This window comes from Taudactylus pleione, unplaced genomic scaffold, assembly GCF_031769625.1.
Source record: "Taudactylus pleione unplaced genomic scaffold, aTauple2 ptg000400l, whole genome shotgun sequence".
Taxonomy (NCBI): domain Eukaryota; kingdom Metazoa; phylum Chordata; class Amphibia; order Anura; family Myobatrachidae; genus Taudactylus; species Taudactylus pleione.
The window spans coordinates 6,638,835-6,657,722 of record NW_028284802.1 but is presented as its reverse complement, the minus strand read 5'-3'; the positions used below and the strand labels follow the sequence as shown (position 1 = coordinate 6,657,722).

General features: G+C 44.3%; 1 protein-coding gene across 2 annotated transcripts; it reads left to right on the top strand.

Moving 5' to 3' along the window:
* Positions 1–4,352: 4,352 nt before the first annotated feature.
* On the top strand, positions 4,353–18,523 carry NELFE (negative elongation factor complex member E). Of its 2 annotated transcripts, none has more exons than XM_088446700.1 (17): positions 4,353–4,457; positions 5,430–5,526; positions 5,836–5,905; positions 6,021–6,166; positions 6,289–6,363; positions 6,447–6,484; positions 6,636–6,811; positions 6,962–7,106; positions 7,198–7,252; positions 9,412–9,514; positions 9,809–9,947; positions 10,029–10,083; positions 11,302–11,404; positions 13,797–13,935; positions 14,021–14,075; positions 16,733–16,835; positions 18,152–18,523. In XM_088446700.1, the coding sequence occupies exons 2-17, from the start codon at positions 5,452–5,454 to the stop codon at positions 18,259–18,261; spliced, it is 1,587 nt and encodes a 528-aa protein (XP_088302826.1). In that variant the 5' UTR covers positions 4,353–4,457; positions 5,430–5,451; the 3' UTR covers positions 18,262–18,523. The 2 variants fall into 2 exon arrangements, with proteins under 2 accessions (XP_088302826.1, XP_088302825.1); XM_088446699.1 differs by lacking the exon at positions 4,353–4,457 and adding an exon at positions 4,472–4,558.
* Positions 18,524–18,888: the final 365 nt, after the last annotated feature.

Below are 18,888 nucleotides of genomic sequence, written 5' to 3'. Positions count from 1 at the left end.
GATTAGGCAAGAATGGGCGGCCATCAGTCAGTATGTGGCCCAGAAGTTGATTGACAGCATGCCAGGGCGAATTGCAGAGGTCTTGAAAAAGAAGGGTCAACACTGCAAATATTGACTCTTTGCATAAACGTAATGTAATTGTCAATAAAAGCCTTTGACACTTATGAAATGCTTAGTAGAAAAAGGAGGGGGATTTAACCCCCTATTGTACCTCAGCACACTGAATAATACCTGCAACAATATATGAAGACTATATGGTCATAGAAATTCAGAGATATTAGTTGCATGCATTTGCAAATACATGGGAGGCTGCTGGGCCACGTCACGGCTTCTCTGTTACCAGCAGTCCCTAACACTAAGGGGTTCACGTCCGGGGCGCAGTGCACCCCAAAAACTTATGAAATGCTTATGAAAGCCTGCAGAGCAGACTTTGTGAATACCAATACTTGTGTCATTCTCAAAACTTTTGGCCGTGGCTGTAGATAGATGCCCCTGCATGTAGTGCGACACTACTGGAATAGGTGCAAAGTGCAAAACAGCTCTGATGATAGATAACTGCCAGCACAGGTCGCAGGGATACCAGACGCGGCCAGGAGGGGTACCGATGGTGTGACACCGCCGGACCTGGTAACCTTGGTGTGTGACACCTTGTACTCGTTTAGTATACTTGCCTCTCCAGAGTCCCTTGTCGGTGCTGCAGAAATCACCAAGAAAATGGCACTGGTGCCATTTTCCCAGAGATTAGTGCATGCACACAGTACAGATATCACCGGGAACATGGAGGGAGCAGTAGAGTCTACGTGCAACCCTACACACAGGCCCGCTCCTTTCTTAATCATCCTATATCCACAAAGTTCATAAACTGCTAGTATACAGGTAATATAACTGAAATGTTTCAGGCAACATAGTTATGGGGTATAAATCTCACTGAAAAAAACCCCAAATGTTTAATTGTGTCTCATCCAAATTTTGAGGTTTATTTAGGGTTGAAAGCAGGATGGATGTAATTACACCGGTATCGCATGTGGATTTTCACCTGTATGCTGATCTGCAATTATCTATACACTTGCACCGCCCCAATCCATACGTTTGCTTAATTAGCTATGTACATTATCAGACTTATCTCGGCATATGCACAATTCTGCATAGCTCTCAATCCCATCAACTTGCCCTCACCAATATTCGCCTACATACGAATGCACCACTACCACCCTGTTGCACCTCTTCAGCTGTATGATGTGATGCGACTGAACGGCATGCTGTGCTCAGATCTGGAACACCAGATCAGTCCGCAAAGCTGACGTGCCTTCACTTCTGCGTCAGCCCATCTTTGGCACGCATGGCGTTGTTGGTATTTACTGCTCAAGTCTTTCTGTAACCTTTCAACTAGGTCTCGCAGTTATTTCTATACTTTGGCCAATTTACACGTACATGAACCTGTCAAGTTCATCTCCTAACCAGTCTGGAGACTGGAGAAGCCATGGCATGCTGGTCTTCTTGGACTCCCAATAGTTTCTGCTGGGTGCAGAAACCTTAAGGTTATAGTTACTAAAGTGCGGGTTTTTACTAAAGTGTGGGTTTTTAGAAGTGGAGACCAATCAGATTCTAGCTATTATCTTCTAGATCACTGTTGTCAAGCTCGGGTCATCCAGTTGCATTGGAACTATACATCCCAGCATGCCCTGCAACAGATTTAGCATGCCCTAAGAGCAAAACTGTGGCAGTGCATGCTGGGATGTGAAGTTCCACTGCAGCTGGATGGCCCGAGTTTGACACGATTGTTCTAGATGGTGCTAGATAAATGATTGATATAATCTGGTTGCTCTGGGCAACGATCCATTTCCTAAAACCAGCACTTTAGTAAATATACACCTTTCCTTACTTGGAGAGTGCAGCATTGTCTCTGCAGAATGCTGTATATCCTCCTTCTTGCAGAATCCGATCAAATATTCACAATCTCCAACCAGTCCCATCAAGTGGTAGCTCCAGAGCAGCCTCACCAACTGCCAGTGAGTCCCGGACGGCGATGTTTGGCAGTGTTTGGGATGACAGTTTGTGTGGCTCCCTTATTTGAATTTTGGACTTCGCAGCCCCCCCTCTGGAGCCGCCACTGGTCCCATTACACTCTGCTAGGAACTTCAAAATGGAGTCAGGGGCTGAGATTTTCGTGCTGTAGATCCCGTTCCAACGTTCTGAGGCCTTGTGAGAGGTTTTCTATGGACTCTACTTCTGATCATTCATGTTTCTTTAGTGATGTGCTGTAAGTCTTCTTTATACAGCATAGAGTTTTGAAGTATGTAACGGTAACAAAATGGGGATGGGAGCCCGTCACTCGGGATGCCGGCTGTCAAAAGACCGACAAGCGGCATCCCGATGCCGAGAATCCCGACAGGGGACACGTAAGTACCCTAACCCTCCCCTTTCGTGCCTAACCCCCCCTCCCCCTGTCCATAGCCTAACCCTAACCTCCCCCCTCCTGCAGCCTAACCCTAACCTCTCCCCTCCTGCAGCCTAACCCTAACCTCCCCCCTCCTGCAGCCTAACCCTAAACCCCACGGGTGTCTAAACCTAACTCCCCCCCCCCTCTTGGCTAGCCGCTAAGGGCGCCCACTGTACTTACCATCGTGGTGCCGGCTGTCGGGATCCCGGCATCTGCATCTCCCCTCATATCGGGATTCCGGTGCTGGTGTCCTGTCCGCGGTTTGGGAGTCCAGCGCTGGGATTTCATCAGTCGACGTCCCGATGGACGGCAATTTAATTACATCCCAACAGAATGGCCTGAGTGAAATCCTAATTATAATGTACAGGCCGTGACTTACAGAAGAAACAGGTAGCTAGAGACTGAGTCAAATGCAGAATGCACTTGGCAGTACAGGTACTGGAGAATGGAACAGAAGCTGGAAGCCACCGCAACCAGGATACTGATCTTTAATAACATATAGAAGATTAACTGAATAGGGCCTAATTCAGAGATGGATGTAAATGGAACAGCTGCAGCATTCTTGTATGCAGCAGGAGTGCGAAAATATGCAAGTACCACAGCTGCAGGGATATGTAGTGAGACGCACACCTGCGTCATCTCCGATACGCCGCTTGGGAACAAAAACATTGCTCATCACTTCTGAATAACCCAATGGCTGTCGCAACTGAGACGCCAGAGCCCCCACCTACGGAATCACAGTCGCAGGCTGAGACACGCCCCGAAAGCGGACGCAACAAGCCTACGTTTGAGTCCCAACCCCTCGTTGCCATCCACAAACAGTCCCTGCCTGGTAGGACCTTGGCGGCATGTGCAGAGTGTGACTTATACGCAGTGTCGGACTGGGGCATGAAGGGCCCACCGGGGGAATGCAGTGGTAGGGGCCCATGCTTAAGAGGTGTGGCTAGCCACCACAGATGCTTAGCTAACCAATAGGCAAGTCTTGGTGTAGTTCCTATAGAAAGGAACCAAGCACCCATATTGATCAGTGGTACTACTCCACCAGGTAACTGACCATCTAATAGAGTATCAATATATGATTGGATGTCTGGAACCTGACACCTAAAGGAGGGAGGTGGGCCCTCAGGCAGTGGGGCCCACCGGGGATTTCCCCTGTTTCCCTGTGGGCCAATCCAACCCTGCTTATACGCATATTCACTAGAAATAAAAATTGTCCATTTGTGAACACATCTGTATTGCGTCCGTCCCTGAATCTGGCCGATTGTTTGAAGTGTAACATCTGGGCAACGCAGTACTACAGAAAGGTCAGTGTTCTGCCTCCACTACTGCAGGACCTGGCTATCACTTTTCTATACGCTCGCCTCTTCAATCACCATAACCATTTTTTTCATCGCACATTCTCTTTACTTAGTATAATAACCTTCTTAAAAGTGCCCTGACCGCTGCAATGTCACACCGCCTGTGCTTACTGGAGTCACAGGTTGTCAGTTCTGCAGATAAAACAGCTGTTTGTTGCATTTGGTGAATACACCTAACACATTATTACTGTCAATACTGTGTATTGGTGGGCTGTCGGGTTTTTATGTTTCTGTTTGACTTTTGCAATACATGGATTAATCCTTTTAAGAGTCTAATCCATACTGCAGAGCTTTAGCAGGTATAAAGTGTGGGTACATGCTATGGTGCACTGTAAAGCAATGAGACTGAGAAAATACAGCACTGAGCATACACGGGTTCAGTCACAACACCACCAGCCAGGAGTCGTCGGTCACTACTACCTCTCAGCTAGCGACTGCTGATTGGTCAGGGGACATGAAGTGTGGCGGAAGTAACTCTTCTAGTTTGTAAGTAGAGACACGTGTGTCGGAGGTATGTGCCGGGAGAGTCATCGGGATTGGCTGTGCGGTTGCGGTGACGTCAGTGATTGGCAAACCCGGGATGAGTCCCGGCGCAGCTGGTTGGTAATGTAGGATCATTGCTGGTGACGTATTAAAAGCGCGACCAACATTTAAGAGAGGTAAATACTGCACCTTAGTTTGTTACAGTAGCATTTAGTGTGTATGACAGTTACATAAACCTTTCTATATGCGTGCACTGTGTCCGGCAGATCATGTTCCTGTAGGTATTAGCCTGCTTTTTATAGTGTGTTAGTGTTACTGTTCATCTACTGGCTTTATATCAGTATCATTATACATTATTCTACGTTAGATTATGTTGTAATTCTTCTGTGTGCCCGAAGAGATGCACATGTACAGTATGTGCACCTGCCAGGCTGATCCCCTTTCACTATGTGATGCAACTCTCTCTGCTTTCCCCACTTGTTTCCCAGGTATGGTAATGTGGGGGAGATGTACTAAGCCTTGGAGATAAAGTAGCAAACATTCAAACACAGCCTGTAACTTGACAGTTAGGAGCTGATTGGTTGGTACTTTATCTCTCCCCAAGGCTTTAGTACATCTCCCCCCTGTGCCCTGATGACTGCATTGAGGATAAATATACCTTTAGGTTTAGTATGGTCAGGCCCATATTATGGAACTGCAGAAACTGTATTATCAGACTAAAAGGGCTCCTATTGGCAGATATTATGCTGGTACGGGATCTACAATTTCTATGTATCGTGTTCAGTCATCTATTATATAATTATCATTAGCTATAAAATACCCTAATGCAGCATCCAGAATGCTAAAACAAGATACATTTTTATGTAGGCTTTCCATGTTGTAAAATATTTATAATGTTATGCAGGCATATACTGCTCTTGAACTGCCATTGATATGGATACAGCTATGCATAGGTAACAAAAGTATTAAAATGAGTAATATAATTATAAGAAAATAATATGTTATTATAAATGTTAATTCTCAGATTGTATGCGTGTGTGTGTGTGTTGTTTGTGTGTGTGTGTATGTATGTATATGTGTGTGTGTGTATATATATATATATATATATAAATATATATCTCTACCATCTCATGCCTCTTCTTTTTTAGGTGTCCACCTGCCTTTGGCATCATGGTCTTGCTACCCACCAGCTTGACAGAGGAAGAGGAAGCTCTGCAGAGGAAGTTTGCCAAGCTGAAGAAGAAGGTTGATTTAAGATTAGCGTGGGGTCATGAACCTACAATTGGGTCAAACCATACGTTTTCTCGACTGAATTGTTGTGCCAAATATTAAAAAGAAGCCTATAGAGGGCTATTTAAAAATGAATGGGTCAGTCAGGAGTGCGCAAGTTGTAAATTTCACAAAATCGTAGCCTCCTTTTGGTACTTAACAGATTTCAGCACATAATTCTGTTACTGATTATTGTATCACTAGCTGGCCGGAGTCCTCTCTGCAGATCTTCGGTTGCCATGTTGTAGAGTGTCCCTTAGTGTTTTCCCATCTGTCCCATTACAGAAGAAAGCGCTGCTTGCTCTGAAGAAGCAGACATCCACTAACCAGACCAGCCAGACTGGCATCAAGAGATGTGAGTGTTCCCTCCGACATCTCTCTTGTTGTATCTGACTTGGTTTACTGGGACTTGTGGTAATTGTAGAACTAACAGGAAACAATTTCCAATATTGTCTGTCTCCTCCTTCCAGCTCTCTCAGACCAGCCTATCGTAGACACCGCCACAGCTACAGAACAGGCCAAGATGCTGGTGAAGACTGGTGCTATTAGTGCTATTAAGTCTGGGACCAAAAACAGTGGATTCAAGCGCTCTCGGACACTAGAGGGCAAACTGAAGGTGCTCGCATAAATCACCCTGTGCGCCGCCATCACTGAGCCACATTCCAGTTTGTTGTACATCTAATTACATATGTATTCTATGGAGGGACTATGTTAAAACCTTTTTTCTCTTATTTTCAGGACCCAGACAAAGGGCCGGCACCTACTTTCCAACCTTTCCAGCGTAGTTTCTCTGTGGATGAGGACCAAGCCGAGGTAAAACATTTGGGTGAACGCTTGGATGGCACTTTAGGGTCAGAGCTAGCAGTCCAAACCGTTTCTTCTCTCACCCCTTCCAGGGCTCAAGGCGCACTCAAAGAAAGTCTCTTAATGAATGGTAATGTGGAGTTGTCCTGCCGTACTATTGTATATGTATCCTCTCCATTATGCCCTGTTTATCCCTCTTTCCGTGATCTTTTAGTGTTTTTTTCTTTTCCCCACTTGATTGTCCATGTAACTTCTTCCCGCTCATAGAATTACTCTCTCAGCTTTGTCAGCTCCAGTGACCGTATGCGGGATGCGGATAGAGACAACGATGATCGAGAGAGTGACAGAGAACCGCGTCGTGGAGGGGATAGGGAGCCTTATGACAGAGAGCGGGGGAGAGAGCGAGACCGCGACAGGGATAGAGAAAGGGAGCGAGATCGAAGCGACAGAGATCGAAGTGGGTGTTACCCTGATATATAGGCTAAGTCTTTCCTGGGTGACCCTGCAGAGATAGACGGGACATGAGTGGTCCTTATTGGCCAGAATTCCATGTAATGCTGTCTATCGATGAGCGAATACCCTGCTGACCTATACTTATTTTACTTAGAGTCCTCCTCTTTCTCTGACCGCCGCAAGCCCAGGAAAGGGAACACGTTGTACGTTCACGGCGTGGGCATGAAGAAGCCGTTGCTTAATGATGCCTTCGCCAAATTTGGGAAGATCATTGATCTTTCGACGGACCCATCACGGAAGTAAGAACTCACAGAGTGGATATTTGTATGTTTGGACGGTTCGTCAGTTAATTGGGTAAACCACGTGACCGTTGCATTTTTGTGCCTCCAGTTGCGCCTTTGTCACCTTTGAGAAGCTGGAAGCTGCTGACCAGGCAATTCAGGAGGTGAGATCTGTCACTCGTTTACCAACCAGCAAAGTGGCTGCATATGGAGATGACGCAAAGGATAAGTGAGCTTACAACGACTGTGTTTGTGTTGCCATTGATGGTACAGAGCTCACCAATGGTTTTTTTTTTTTTTTTCTTTCTACTTGGAGCCGGGACATTGAGCCTAACTCCACCCTCCGATGCAACCCACAAAGCCCCACCTCCACCTTTGATTGGCCCGATGATTATAGAGCAGGGATGACCATTGGTGGGTGAAACCATTGATGGTTTCCATGTTGATGGTTTTATACCATCGAGGTTAACTACCAATAGTACAATCAATGGTTAACCCACCAATGGCCATCTCTACTCCAAACCTGGAGCTGGTATAAGTAGAACCAGGGAATAAAGGTCACCAAATAAACTCTGGTATAATGGCGGAAACAGCAATGTGTGATCCAAATGGCTATATCCAGGCCTTACGCGTTTCATAGGTATTCAAAACTGCATCAGAGGTAATTGGCGCATAAGGCCTGGATATACCCATTTGGACTTCACGCTGCTGTTTGCCGTAACCAATTCCACATTCGGACTCGTGTTTATCTGGCAGACTTTGGGCCTAGCTCGGAGATGTACGCAATGCCGATATTTACGCAGACTAAACGACGGTTAGCTTATGTGTATGCGCCAATGCCGCACTGCGCATGTGCAGCATGTTGATTTGCGGTAATACATCCGTACAGAACATCCACTTACAAAGGGAGTACAGGTAGTCAGCGTTTGGTGGTGGTTTGAATAACGCAGGCGTGTCTGACCGTTTAAACGCAGTTTCATGGGCGTGCATAAATTAGCCATGGCGAACTTCTTCGCAGGATGAGAGCGCTCTGTGTGTCAAGAGAGACACCGTGTTTGAGACAGGTCAAACCTGCCGCAAGAGCTGAATGTATACATTAGTAATATTTAACATTCATGTATTCAGATTTTACATTCACTATTAAATAAATGTACGTTTGTTTTTTTTTCCATACTCAGTAGTTCTAATATTTTTGCATATGAATAGTTTGTAAGCTCACTTATCCTTTGTGCTAATCCTGTAGGTTTGTGTTGTTTCTGGGCAGGTTTATACCCTGTTGTTGACAGCTGCCTATATGTGTTGCTAATCTATAAACTGATACTTGACTCCTCTTAGAGGCACTGATAGGTGCTCCTATTTTTGATTTCTGTACCCCACCTTAATGCTATATGCATAGGAGAGGCTGTTAACTTTGGGAGGCTGGTCCCTGAGTCCATACAGGGAGGGCTTATGATTGCATAGGGGGAGTCTATTATTACAGTACCCAGACTCCTGTTGGTGAATCTTAACTATGGACTAACTTCTGTGCCCCCTGTTAAACTTCAGAGAATAGGAATCTGGTAAATTATTATGATGCTGGGTACAAACTCTGCAATATATTGCATGTTCTATTTGTGAACAATATATCACGAGTGCATCAGCGGGTGTTTAGCCCCAATATGTCTGTAGACGACATCATTCACAGACACATCGGGTCGGCCCTGCAGCACAGCCGATACTGATGTATCGGTGCATGTGTGTACAGGCGACCCAAGGACCGCTGTACACTGGCTACAGGGACCGCCGACACTGACATCACAACTGTGAGGGAAAATTTTAAATGCCCGCCCAGCTGTGATGTCGGCCCAGACACATCGAGCAGCCGATTGGTAAGTGTGTGTATAGCTTACTCCTTCTGTGTACCCAGCATGTGCTGTGTCCCCCATTATTATCCACTACCCTATTCAGCTCCGCTCAAAGTGAAGTGACAGGGAGTGAACAGCGCTTCTTTCGCTTCTAAATGGCAAGCATGCGACGGAGCTGGATGTTAGCGTATCTGAAGTATTACGGGTATTACACTTGGCGGCGAGAGCTGATTATGGTGAATATGTAAGAACTGAGGACCAGCTAATTCTGTTCTCATGAGCTGTAATTAGAGTGCGGTGAGGAGAAAATTCATTTTTAATGGAAGTTGCCCTGTAACTGAAGATTAAACGTGACCAGTGCTCCTGATGTGTACAATACTTCTGGTGTCTTTTTGTGCTTTGAGTTTAGTTTGCAGTCGTTCTCCTTTGTTCCTAGTAGACTTCAGTCTCTCCTCTGTCTGCCTTCTGTGTATTTCCAGCTTAATAACACGGCGATAGAGGATGTTACGGTGAAGGTCAGCATGGCTCGGAAGCAGCCCATGCTGGATGCTGCCTTAGAAAAATCAGCGTGGGGACAGCAGGGTGAGTTACTGGTGTCGATGTGCCGCCCAGTCTCTGGGCCTAATTCTGAATTGGGAGCAAAATGAGAAAAAAGTAAATAACTTTTTGCCTTGGTAAAACCATGTTGCACGACGGTAGTGGTGGTAAGGGGTGGGGGCTTTGAGTCACTAAATCTCTGAACCACTGTGTAATTATTGGGAAATGTATTTATTATAAATAGAACATATGAAATATATGAAGTTCTCAGTCATCCTCCTATTATTAATTGTCATTAATAGATTGAATTTTATGTCTCTCTTTTACTTGTACGGTCAGGTTCCTTCTCTGACCGCCGCGAGCCCAGGAAGGGGAACACGTTGTATGTTCACGGCGTGGGCATGAAGAAGCCGATGCTTAACGAGGCCTTCTCCAAATTTGGGAAGATTATTGACCTAGCGACGGACACATCCCGAAAGTAAGTGCTCACCGCGAGGGAACATTTTATTTGAGGGGTAAGTTGGGGAAATCACGTGACCGTTGCGTTTTGTGCCTCCAGTTGCGCCTTTATCACCTTTGAGAAGATGGAATCCGCTGACCAGGCAATTCAGGAGGTGAGATCTGTCCCTCGTTTACCGCCCGGCAAACTGGCCGCATGCATGTCGGTGGCCGGAAACTAGGGGGGTATTCTAATATTACCCACTTCAATAACATTATTCCATAATTGCACCCATATGATAATGTTTAGCTAATGGGTATTTTAATTCATATAAAGTTATTTTTAATTTTTCTTTCTTTTATTTTGGTTTAAGAAATCACTTTTCCAGTTATTTATTAATGAAAAACTTTTATTTTCTCATTTCCACAATTTTGCATCCTGTTGTACTAAATTTATTTTCTCACTCCTTCATAGTCTTTTATAGATCATTCTTAATGAAATTTACTCTTTAATATCTTTGCTCCTGCTCCCCCGTTCGCTTCTATTTAATTATGTTACTGTGGTGCCGCCTGGCTGTGATATCACACGGTGTTATAGTACAGTATTATATTATGTGACGTGTTATAGTACAGTCTTATAGTATGTGTTATAGTACAGTCTTATAGTATGTGTTTTAGTACGGTATTATAGTATGTGTTATAGTATGGTATTATAGTATGTGTTATAGTACGGTATTATAGTATGTGTTCTAGTACAGTCTTATAGTACAGTATTATAGTATGTGTTATAGTATGGTATTATAGTATGTGTTATAGTTCAGTCTTATAGTATGTGTTATAGTTCAGTATTATAGTATGTGTTATAGTTCAGTATTATAGTATGTGTTATAGTACAGTATTATAGTGTGTTATAGTACAGTCTTATAGTATGTTATAGTATGTCTTATAGTACAGTATTATATTATTGCTGTCAGTTGTAGCACATGATATTGACACAGGGACAGCTGGGCAGCACCTTGGAGGCACAAGCACCCGCACCCATGAATTGCTTGATAGGCAGAAGAGAGCCTTGTGCACTAAGCCTATAAAAAGAATCAATTGTAAATGCTAATCTGCTGGGAGAACATTTGTTTTTAATGGGAGTTACCCTTAACTGGAGACGAGAAGTCATAATAAATACTGGGAAAGATTAAATGTGCGCAGTGATTGAAACCTGGCAAATAGACCTCATTATTTTGTTTTGAATGTTCCTAATTCTGTTACACTCAGGGGTTGGGGGTGTGGGGTCCATAATCTGCTAATTTATACAAAGTTGTTTCTCTCTCTGCTTTTATGCATTTTTCTACTACTGAGTTTCAGTCGCTGTTGTGCCTGCTCTCTCTGTGTTCCCCCAGCTTAATAACACGATGATAGAGGACATTGCAGTGAAGGTCAGCATGGCATGGAAGCAGCCCATGCTGGACGCAGCCGTAGAAAAATCGGTGTGGAGTCCGCTGGGTGAGTTATCATTTCCTGTATGCCATGTGCCATGCAGTCTGTACGAATGGCTCTTAGTAATTATGTAGAGGAGACATGACATGTGATAGGACTGGGCACTGCTTTATAGATCGTACAGACGTAAAGGCCTACAACACCTACACAACCGTAATTTCACCTAGGCTAAACTGACACCCCCCCCCCCACCCTATATTTATTACTAGTTACAGCTATCTCCATGTAGCTGTAAAAGCCTGCAGAGATGCAGGTGGCTTTCCTGTCCTTGGTAGAAGAACCCTTCTCTCCTGAGTACAGCTAAGAATATGTGACCTTCAGCCCCTGCAAATTATATCCACAGAGTAGCGGTTATAGAAAAGTGAAGCAAGTAAATGGGGAGGGGTTTTATTTGGGGGATAAACCGATCCTGTTGAATCCAGTGCTAATGACTCAGTTCCTGTTTGGTGCTTGGGTCATGGTTCCACTTTTTTACATTTTTTTCCTCTTCTTTTATTTTTGCTTTTTTAAATGCATGGAGAACGTATAACCTTTCTGTACGGCTCAGCTCACTCTTGTCATGTGCTCAAGGTGCATCGCAGCACAACCTCCCCAGACCTGAACGTGTTTGACAGATTGTTTCGAAACCTGATTCAACTCTCATCCTTAAAAGTTAATTCCATGTAAAACTCGCCCCCGCCCAGTCGTCTTTTCCAGGAGTAAACAGCGGGACAGCGTAGGGATTGGCAATGTTGGCTCGCACACAAAAGCTGCCCACATGCCCTGCAATAGCCCTAATGATTCCGGGCATTTGACCCCCCCATGACAGAGTATGTGACCCAATTACGGCTGTGATGACCGATATCTGGTTCCATTTTAACTTATTTTTGTCTCTTTTGAGTCGCTGTGTGCTGACTACTCGCTCAGTTACTTGGATATAATCTAGATATGTATTATTTTATTTTTACAAGTATTATTTACTTTAATATTTTAGTCCCCAGTGTTCCGTTTTCTTTATCCCCTGGTAGACCGAGTTCTATACCATGGTGAAAACAGATTAGTGGTGGGTCCCTGAGCGCACACCCTATAAGCAGCTGGTGGTCACTAAGAGAGGGGTATCCCTTACCCCAAGGTATAAGGTCAAAATTAGAATATAGTGACACTAGCGCTTACGGGTATAATTGATCAAAACTTTCTCCAGTGTTCAGTGGTTTGCAGAGAGTAATTCAGTAAAAATAAAACAATATACATATATATCATAACAGTAGCATAGAACACAGGGCCTGATTCAGAGCCGGACGCTCTGAACGAGCGCCCGCTCTGTATCAGGGCGTTTTTTTGTTTGTTTGTTTTTTGCGGCCTCTTGGCCACTCGCACAGCTTATGCGAGCGTCGATGATGATGGTCGCGATGGTCAAGATCATCGCGACCATCGGGCCTGCGACGAGACCCTTGCGGTAGGGTCTCGTTGCCGCAAGCCCTGGAGTGCTTTTGGCTCTATCAGAGCCAAAAGCACTCCCAGTGACATCACTAGTGATGTCAGTGGGGCCGGCCCCAGATGGTAGGCGTTCCCATGGGAACGCCTCTGTCTGGGCAGACACGCCCCCGGCACGCCCACCGAAGGGGGCGTGCTGTCACTCAACATCGGCGGCACGCCCCCTTTGGTGCGAGACCTGGAGCGACGGCTTGCCCGTCGCAATCCGGGTCTCGCGCATGCGCACAACAGAGCCGGCTCCATTGTGCGCATGCGCACTGGGCAACCATCGACCCGCTGGCGAGCGCTCAGCGCTCGCGAGTGGGTCTGAATTAGGCCCACAGTTCCATAAAGTGCATACAGTATAGCAGCAAATAGCACTAGTTTAAAGTGCGTACATAGATAAAGCTGCAAAGTGCATGAAGTAAACCATAAATACAGTTACCATGGGACACCAGTACCATGGACAGATATGGTGCAATAAGTTCAAATTGTTTTTTTTTTTATATCATATAGGGTAAATAAGCCAATAGTCCATATTATATAATGGTGGTGAGTGTCAGTTTGGGTTAAGGAACAGTGGTTCTGGGTATCACCCTGGTCCAGACACTCACACGCTTAAAAGTTAGGTAGTGGTTAGTAAATATTGCACAACAGCGCCAAAAAAGCCAATAGTCCATACCATATAATGGAGGTGGGTGTCACTAGTGCTATTTGCTGCTATACTGTATGCACTTTATGGAACCGTGCTCTATGCTACTGTTATGATATAAATGTATATTGTTTTACTTTTATTGAATTACTCTTTGCAATAAATTAAAGTTTGCCACTGATCACTGGAGAACGTTTTGATCAGTTATAACCCGTAGGGCTAGTGTCACTATATTTTTATTTTGAGAGTCCCATACAATCCTGTCTTATGTTTCTCTTTTACTTGTACACTCAGGTGCTTTTTCTGACCACCGCGAGCCCAGGAAAGGTAACACGTTGTATGTTCATGGCGTGGGCTTGAAGAAGCAGATGCTTAATGACGCTTTCGCCAAATTTGGGAAAATTATTGATCTTTCAATGGACCCGTCACGAAAGTAAGGACTCACAGAGAGGAGATATTTATTGGGTTTTGGTAATTATTTGGGTAAATCGTGTGACCATTGTATCTTGTGCCTCTAGTTGCGCCTTTGTGACCTTTGAGAAGCTGGAATCTGCTGACCAGGCAATTCAGGAGGTGAGATCTTTTGTGTTTACCAATCGGCAAACTAGCCGCATGCATGTCGGTGGCTGGAAACTTGGGGGTTGGGGGGGGATCTTCAGTACTGTGCAAAAGTTTTAGGCAGGTGTGGGGGAAAAATGCTGGAAAGTAAGAATGCCTTCAAAAATAGAAGTGTTAATAGTTTTTATCAATTAACCGAATGGAAAGTGAATGAACAGAAGAGAAATCGAAATCAAATCAAAACAGCATCAATTCTTCTAGGTACACTTGCACACAGTTTTTGAAGGAACTCTGCAGGAAGGTTGTTCCCAACATCTTGGAGACCTAACCATAGTTCTTCTGTGGATGTGGGCTTGCTCCAATCCTTCTAGATGTTGGGAACAACCTCCCTGCTGAGTTCCTTCAAAAACTCTGTGCAAGTGTACCTAGAAGAATTGATGCCGTTTTGAAGGCAAAGGGTGGTCACACCAAATATTGATTTGATTTAGATTTCTCTTCTGTTCATTTACTTTGCATTTTGTTAATTGATACAATTAAACTTTTAACACTTCTATTTTTTGAAAGCATTCTTACTTTGCAGCATTTTTCCACACCTGCGTAACACTTTTGCACAGTATTGGATGCCCCATCTAACTAGCTAATTTTCATTAACATTATCCTGTAATGTAACTGATTGTAAATGTGTATTACTGTGACTTTTCTTCTTCAGTTATTTATAAGATTTTAAAAAAATAATAATAATCATATTTACAGCTATTTAACAATGAAACACTGTTGTTTTCTCATTTCCATATCTACGCATCCTTCCCCCTATAGTCACCTGCATTGTCCCCAACAAGTGTCATCCTACCACCTTATATAGGGGCAGATGTATGAAGCTCTAGGAAGTGATAAAGTGGAGAGTGATAAACGACCAACCAATCGGCTCCCAACTGTCATTTTTCAAACACAGCCTGTAACATGACAGTTAGGAGCTGAGTGGTTGGTCATTTATCACTCTGCACTTTATCACTTCCCAGAGCTTCATACATCTGCCCCTGTGTTTCATGTGTTTCCCTCGCCTACTAGATTGTAAGCTCATTTGGTAAAGGGACCTCTTTACCTTCTATGTCATGTCTATGTACAGCGCTGCGTAGTATAGCAATGCTTATCATTAAAAAAATAACTTATATAGTAGTACTTGTGCCCCCATATATACCTGTTCCAGCTGCCCGCCATGGAAAATATCAGGGGCGAGGGCATCCGTCCTACTTCTGCCTCACAACTAGTTCATGGCCCTGAACACTTATGTCTCCAAAGTGCTGCTCAGCTGCTCCTGCTTCAATATAAAGTGATATATGCTAAAACATGACGGTATAGTACAGTACATCGATCAACGCCTTACAGCCAATGGGTGACATTAGTGTTCTAGTATATCAAGGTGGTTAGGTGTAGGAGGACCGGATATGCTGCTGTCTACCCTGTTTGTTACATCACCACCAACGCTGGATATTTTGTAGATAGGTAATGGTGGGCACGGTTCATTATAGAATGAATTAAAGAATATGGGACGTGAAGAAATTAAATGTTACATAGCTAAATAAAATTGCTGCCAGTTACACAAATTTTACTAATAGATACTATAAGGGCTTTTAGTGTTCATTCTGGCACCCTGCACCTGTCACAGCCCGTGCAGTTCCTATTACCTGCCTGGGGGTGTCGCTCTGGTGCTGTTAGCGCGCTCTGGTCTGTATCTCTGCAGTTTGTTGCATCAGCTGAGTGTGCTAGAAGCACCAGAGCAGAGTCTCTTCAGGCAGGAAAGAAGAACTGCACGAGTTGTGACAGGTGCAGGGTACTAGAATGAATACTAAGCCTTTATTTACGAAGCAGCGTCGTGTTTAAGCTGCTTCTTTCTGACGGGCAGCATTCAGTGTAAAGCACGCCGGGCTTTACGCCGACTGCGGGTGCCGCTTTACACTTTGACCTGCAACCTACGGGGAACCGCCACTGCCTCGTAAATGAACCCCGAAGTGAATGCACTAAATGAAGGCCGGATGTATTTTACTTTACTTTCTTGTGTGCTCTGATTCCTCTCCGCCAATTTACTGTGCCCCAGTGGGGCTCTCAATCGCTGATGATCTGCAGATCACGTGTCACCTTAGTAGGATACGGAGGTCCACTTTATAGAATGTAGTCCCGTCGTGTCTGTCTATATGTGTTTTTAAGGTCAGCCTTTTTCTTTCAAGAGTATGTGAACACAGCCCAGAATGTTCATATAGAGTAAAGGACCAAGGACGGGTTACTTCTTGATAAGAGTGACTGTTTCTCAGTAAAATAAATAAAAGATTTCGAAAATCGTAAACGTTTTGGAGAACCATAAAAGAGATGAGATGTGGTGAGGGAATTGGACGATGTTCATAGAGCCAAAGGTCATGTCGTCACATAATATTGATTTAGTGCTTTGCATAGATCAATGCAGGGAAATGTATTGAAATAAGATCAGCTCGATGCTGCATAAAAAAAAATATACCATACATGTAATATAGGATACAGGCTGTGTTTTGAATAAAAGTTTCTTTTGAAGGTATTTACATATTCACGTCTCTGCTTCGCTTTGAGTATATTATGCCTTCTCCCTCCTTTTTCCTACTACGTTTTAGTCTCTCTTGTGTCTTTTCTCTCTTTTTCCCCAGCTTAATAACACGGTGATAGAGGACGTGACGGTGAAGGTCAGCATGGCTCGGAAACAGCCCATGCTGGATGCAGCCTTAGAGAAATCGTTGTGGGGCCAGCTGGGTGAGTTACCGGTGCCTGCGAGCCGGGCAGTCCCTGTACTGGCGCACCGCTGCACATTACTATAGATATGGTACAGCGAGGAATGCGCAAGAGAGAGTGAGCACTAGTACCCAGTCACGCCTAGTTACTGGACGGGGTTGGGTATGGCATTTCGGCAATCAGAATGTCGGCAGCGGGTTCCCGACAGTGAAAATGCCGGCAAATTTTGGTAAGAAACTCTCAGGCTAACCTTACCCTAACCCTCCCCTCCTGCAGCCTAACCCTTATACTTACCGTTACAAGTCGCTGGCATTCTAAGCTGTCGGGATCTCGCCGCCAAGATTCTGAATGCCGGGATGTCGACTTCATCCCACTGGACCATCACCGCTGTTGCTCGTGTCTAAGAGAGGATTTTGACATTTCCTTTTCTAGACAAGTCCAGTACAGGTTGAGTCTCCCATATCCAAGATGCTTGGGACCAGGGGTATTTTGGATATCGGAATATTCTGTATTTTGGAATATGTGCATACCATGTTATCTTGGGAAAGGGACCCAAATCTAAACACAGAATGCATTTATGTTTTATATACACCTTATACACACAGCCTGCAGGTAACTTATACAATAATTTTAATAATTTTGTGCCTTTTTAAATAAAGTTTGTGTACTTTGAACCACCAAAAAGCAAAGGTTTCGCTATCTAAGTCATACTAAAAACATTCCGTGTTTCGGGATATTTGGATGTGGGAGACTCAACCTGTAGTTTCAATTCTATAGACTTCAGGTCTTCTCTTCCAGAAAGGCTTTGACTTTAGTAAACCCCATTTACACTCCTTAAATTACTATAGTTGTCTTCCCCCTGGTAAATCACCAGGCGGAGGCGAATGGCATCAGTGCGGAAGGATATAACTCCTCCTGTGTATGCGACTGCTAGAATTGGGATGCGCGCATTTAATTACAGGTTTCATTACAGTCAGGGCCTACTCTCACTTCATACGTTCCATCCAGGTAATTTGAATCTCCAGCCCAGAGATGTATCAAGCTATGTAAAGTAGCAACAGCAACCAAACATTTTATATAGTGTATGTGATAAAGTAGCTGGTTGCTATGGACAACCTCTCCCCTCCTTTAGACGGTTTGATACATATCCCCATTAAAGAGAGATTTTGGGGTATGTTTACTAAACCCCAGTTTTACAAGCCGCCAGTTTTTCCACATATTTTGTGGCGGTTTGGCCGGCAGGACTGAAATCCCGTCAGCTCTCCTCATTTCTGTTTTACTGCTAGGAATACAGCCTGATATGCAGTAATGTAATATATACTCTCCCCTCTCTGCAGCTTTAGAGAACAACATGACGGGACCCCAGTTAGAAAAGGGTCCCCCAATTGTCTATTCAGAGGATTTCTTCAATATGAACCCACCTGCGGCAGAAGACAGTCCGGTGTAAGGAATGGAAGAGATCTCCCATGGGGGGCATAAGGCAGCGATGGCGGGAGTCTATTGGGCCTTTAGATTGGCGAGCAGCTTTCAGTGTAACCTGTATATGTTTAATGCTGTATAATAAATACTTGTTCTCGGTCAGTTTTGGGCGCTGGGGTCCTAGAATCGTCCGCTGGTGTGTTGCCTGCTAACGTATACTCCGCTCATTTACAGAGGAACTGACCTCTCTATATCTCCAGGGTCCTAATGAGTAAACTGTTACATGTTTATCTATTTGTCTGTATGAACTTTGTTTCCTATAGATGTGCATGTGACAAAGTAATCTTCTGCTAGGAATGTGACTGGAGCAGGACTCTGCTCCTTCCATTATCTGTTCTAACCTGCCGCCATTCCACGCCTTACATCCTAACACTGCCCTGTCTCACGGAGCCTTGTTCTCTCACAATCGCACGAAAGGTCACAGCCTCACAAAAGATTGGCACAAACCTCCTGACATACTCTGGGCTGCTGTGAGCACTTGCATGATTTGGTTGGTAAAACAAAAATAATATACTGGGGCACAGTATATAACTTTTATTCAATTTGTATTAGACAAGACTTATAAAAAAAAAATATAAAGTACCAACCAATCAGC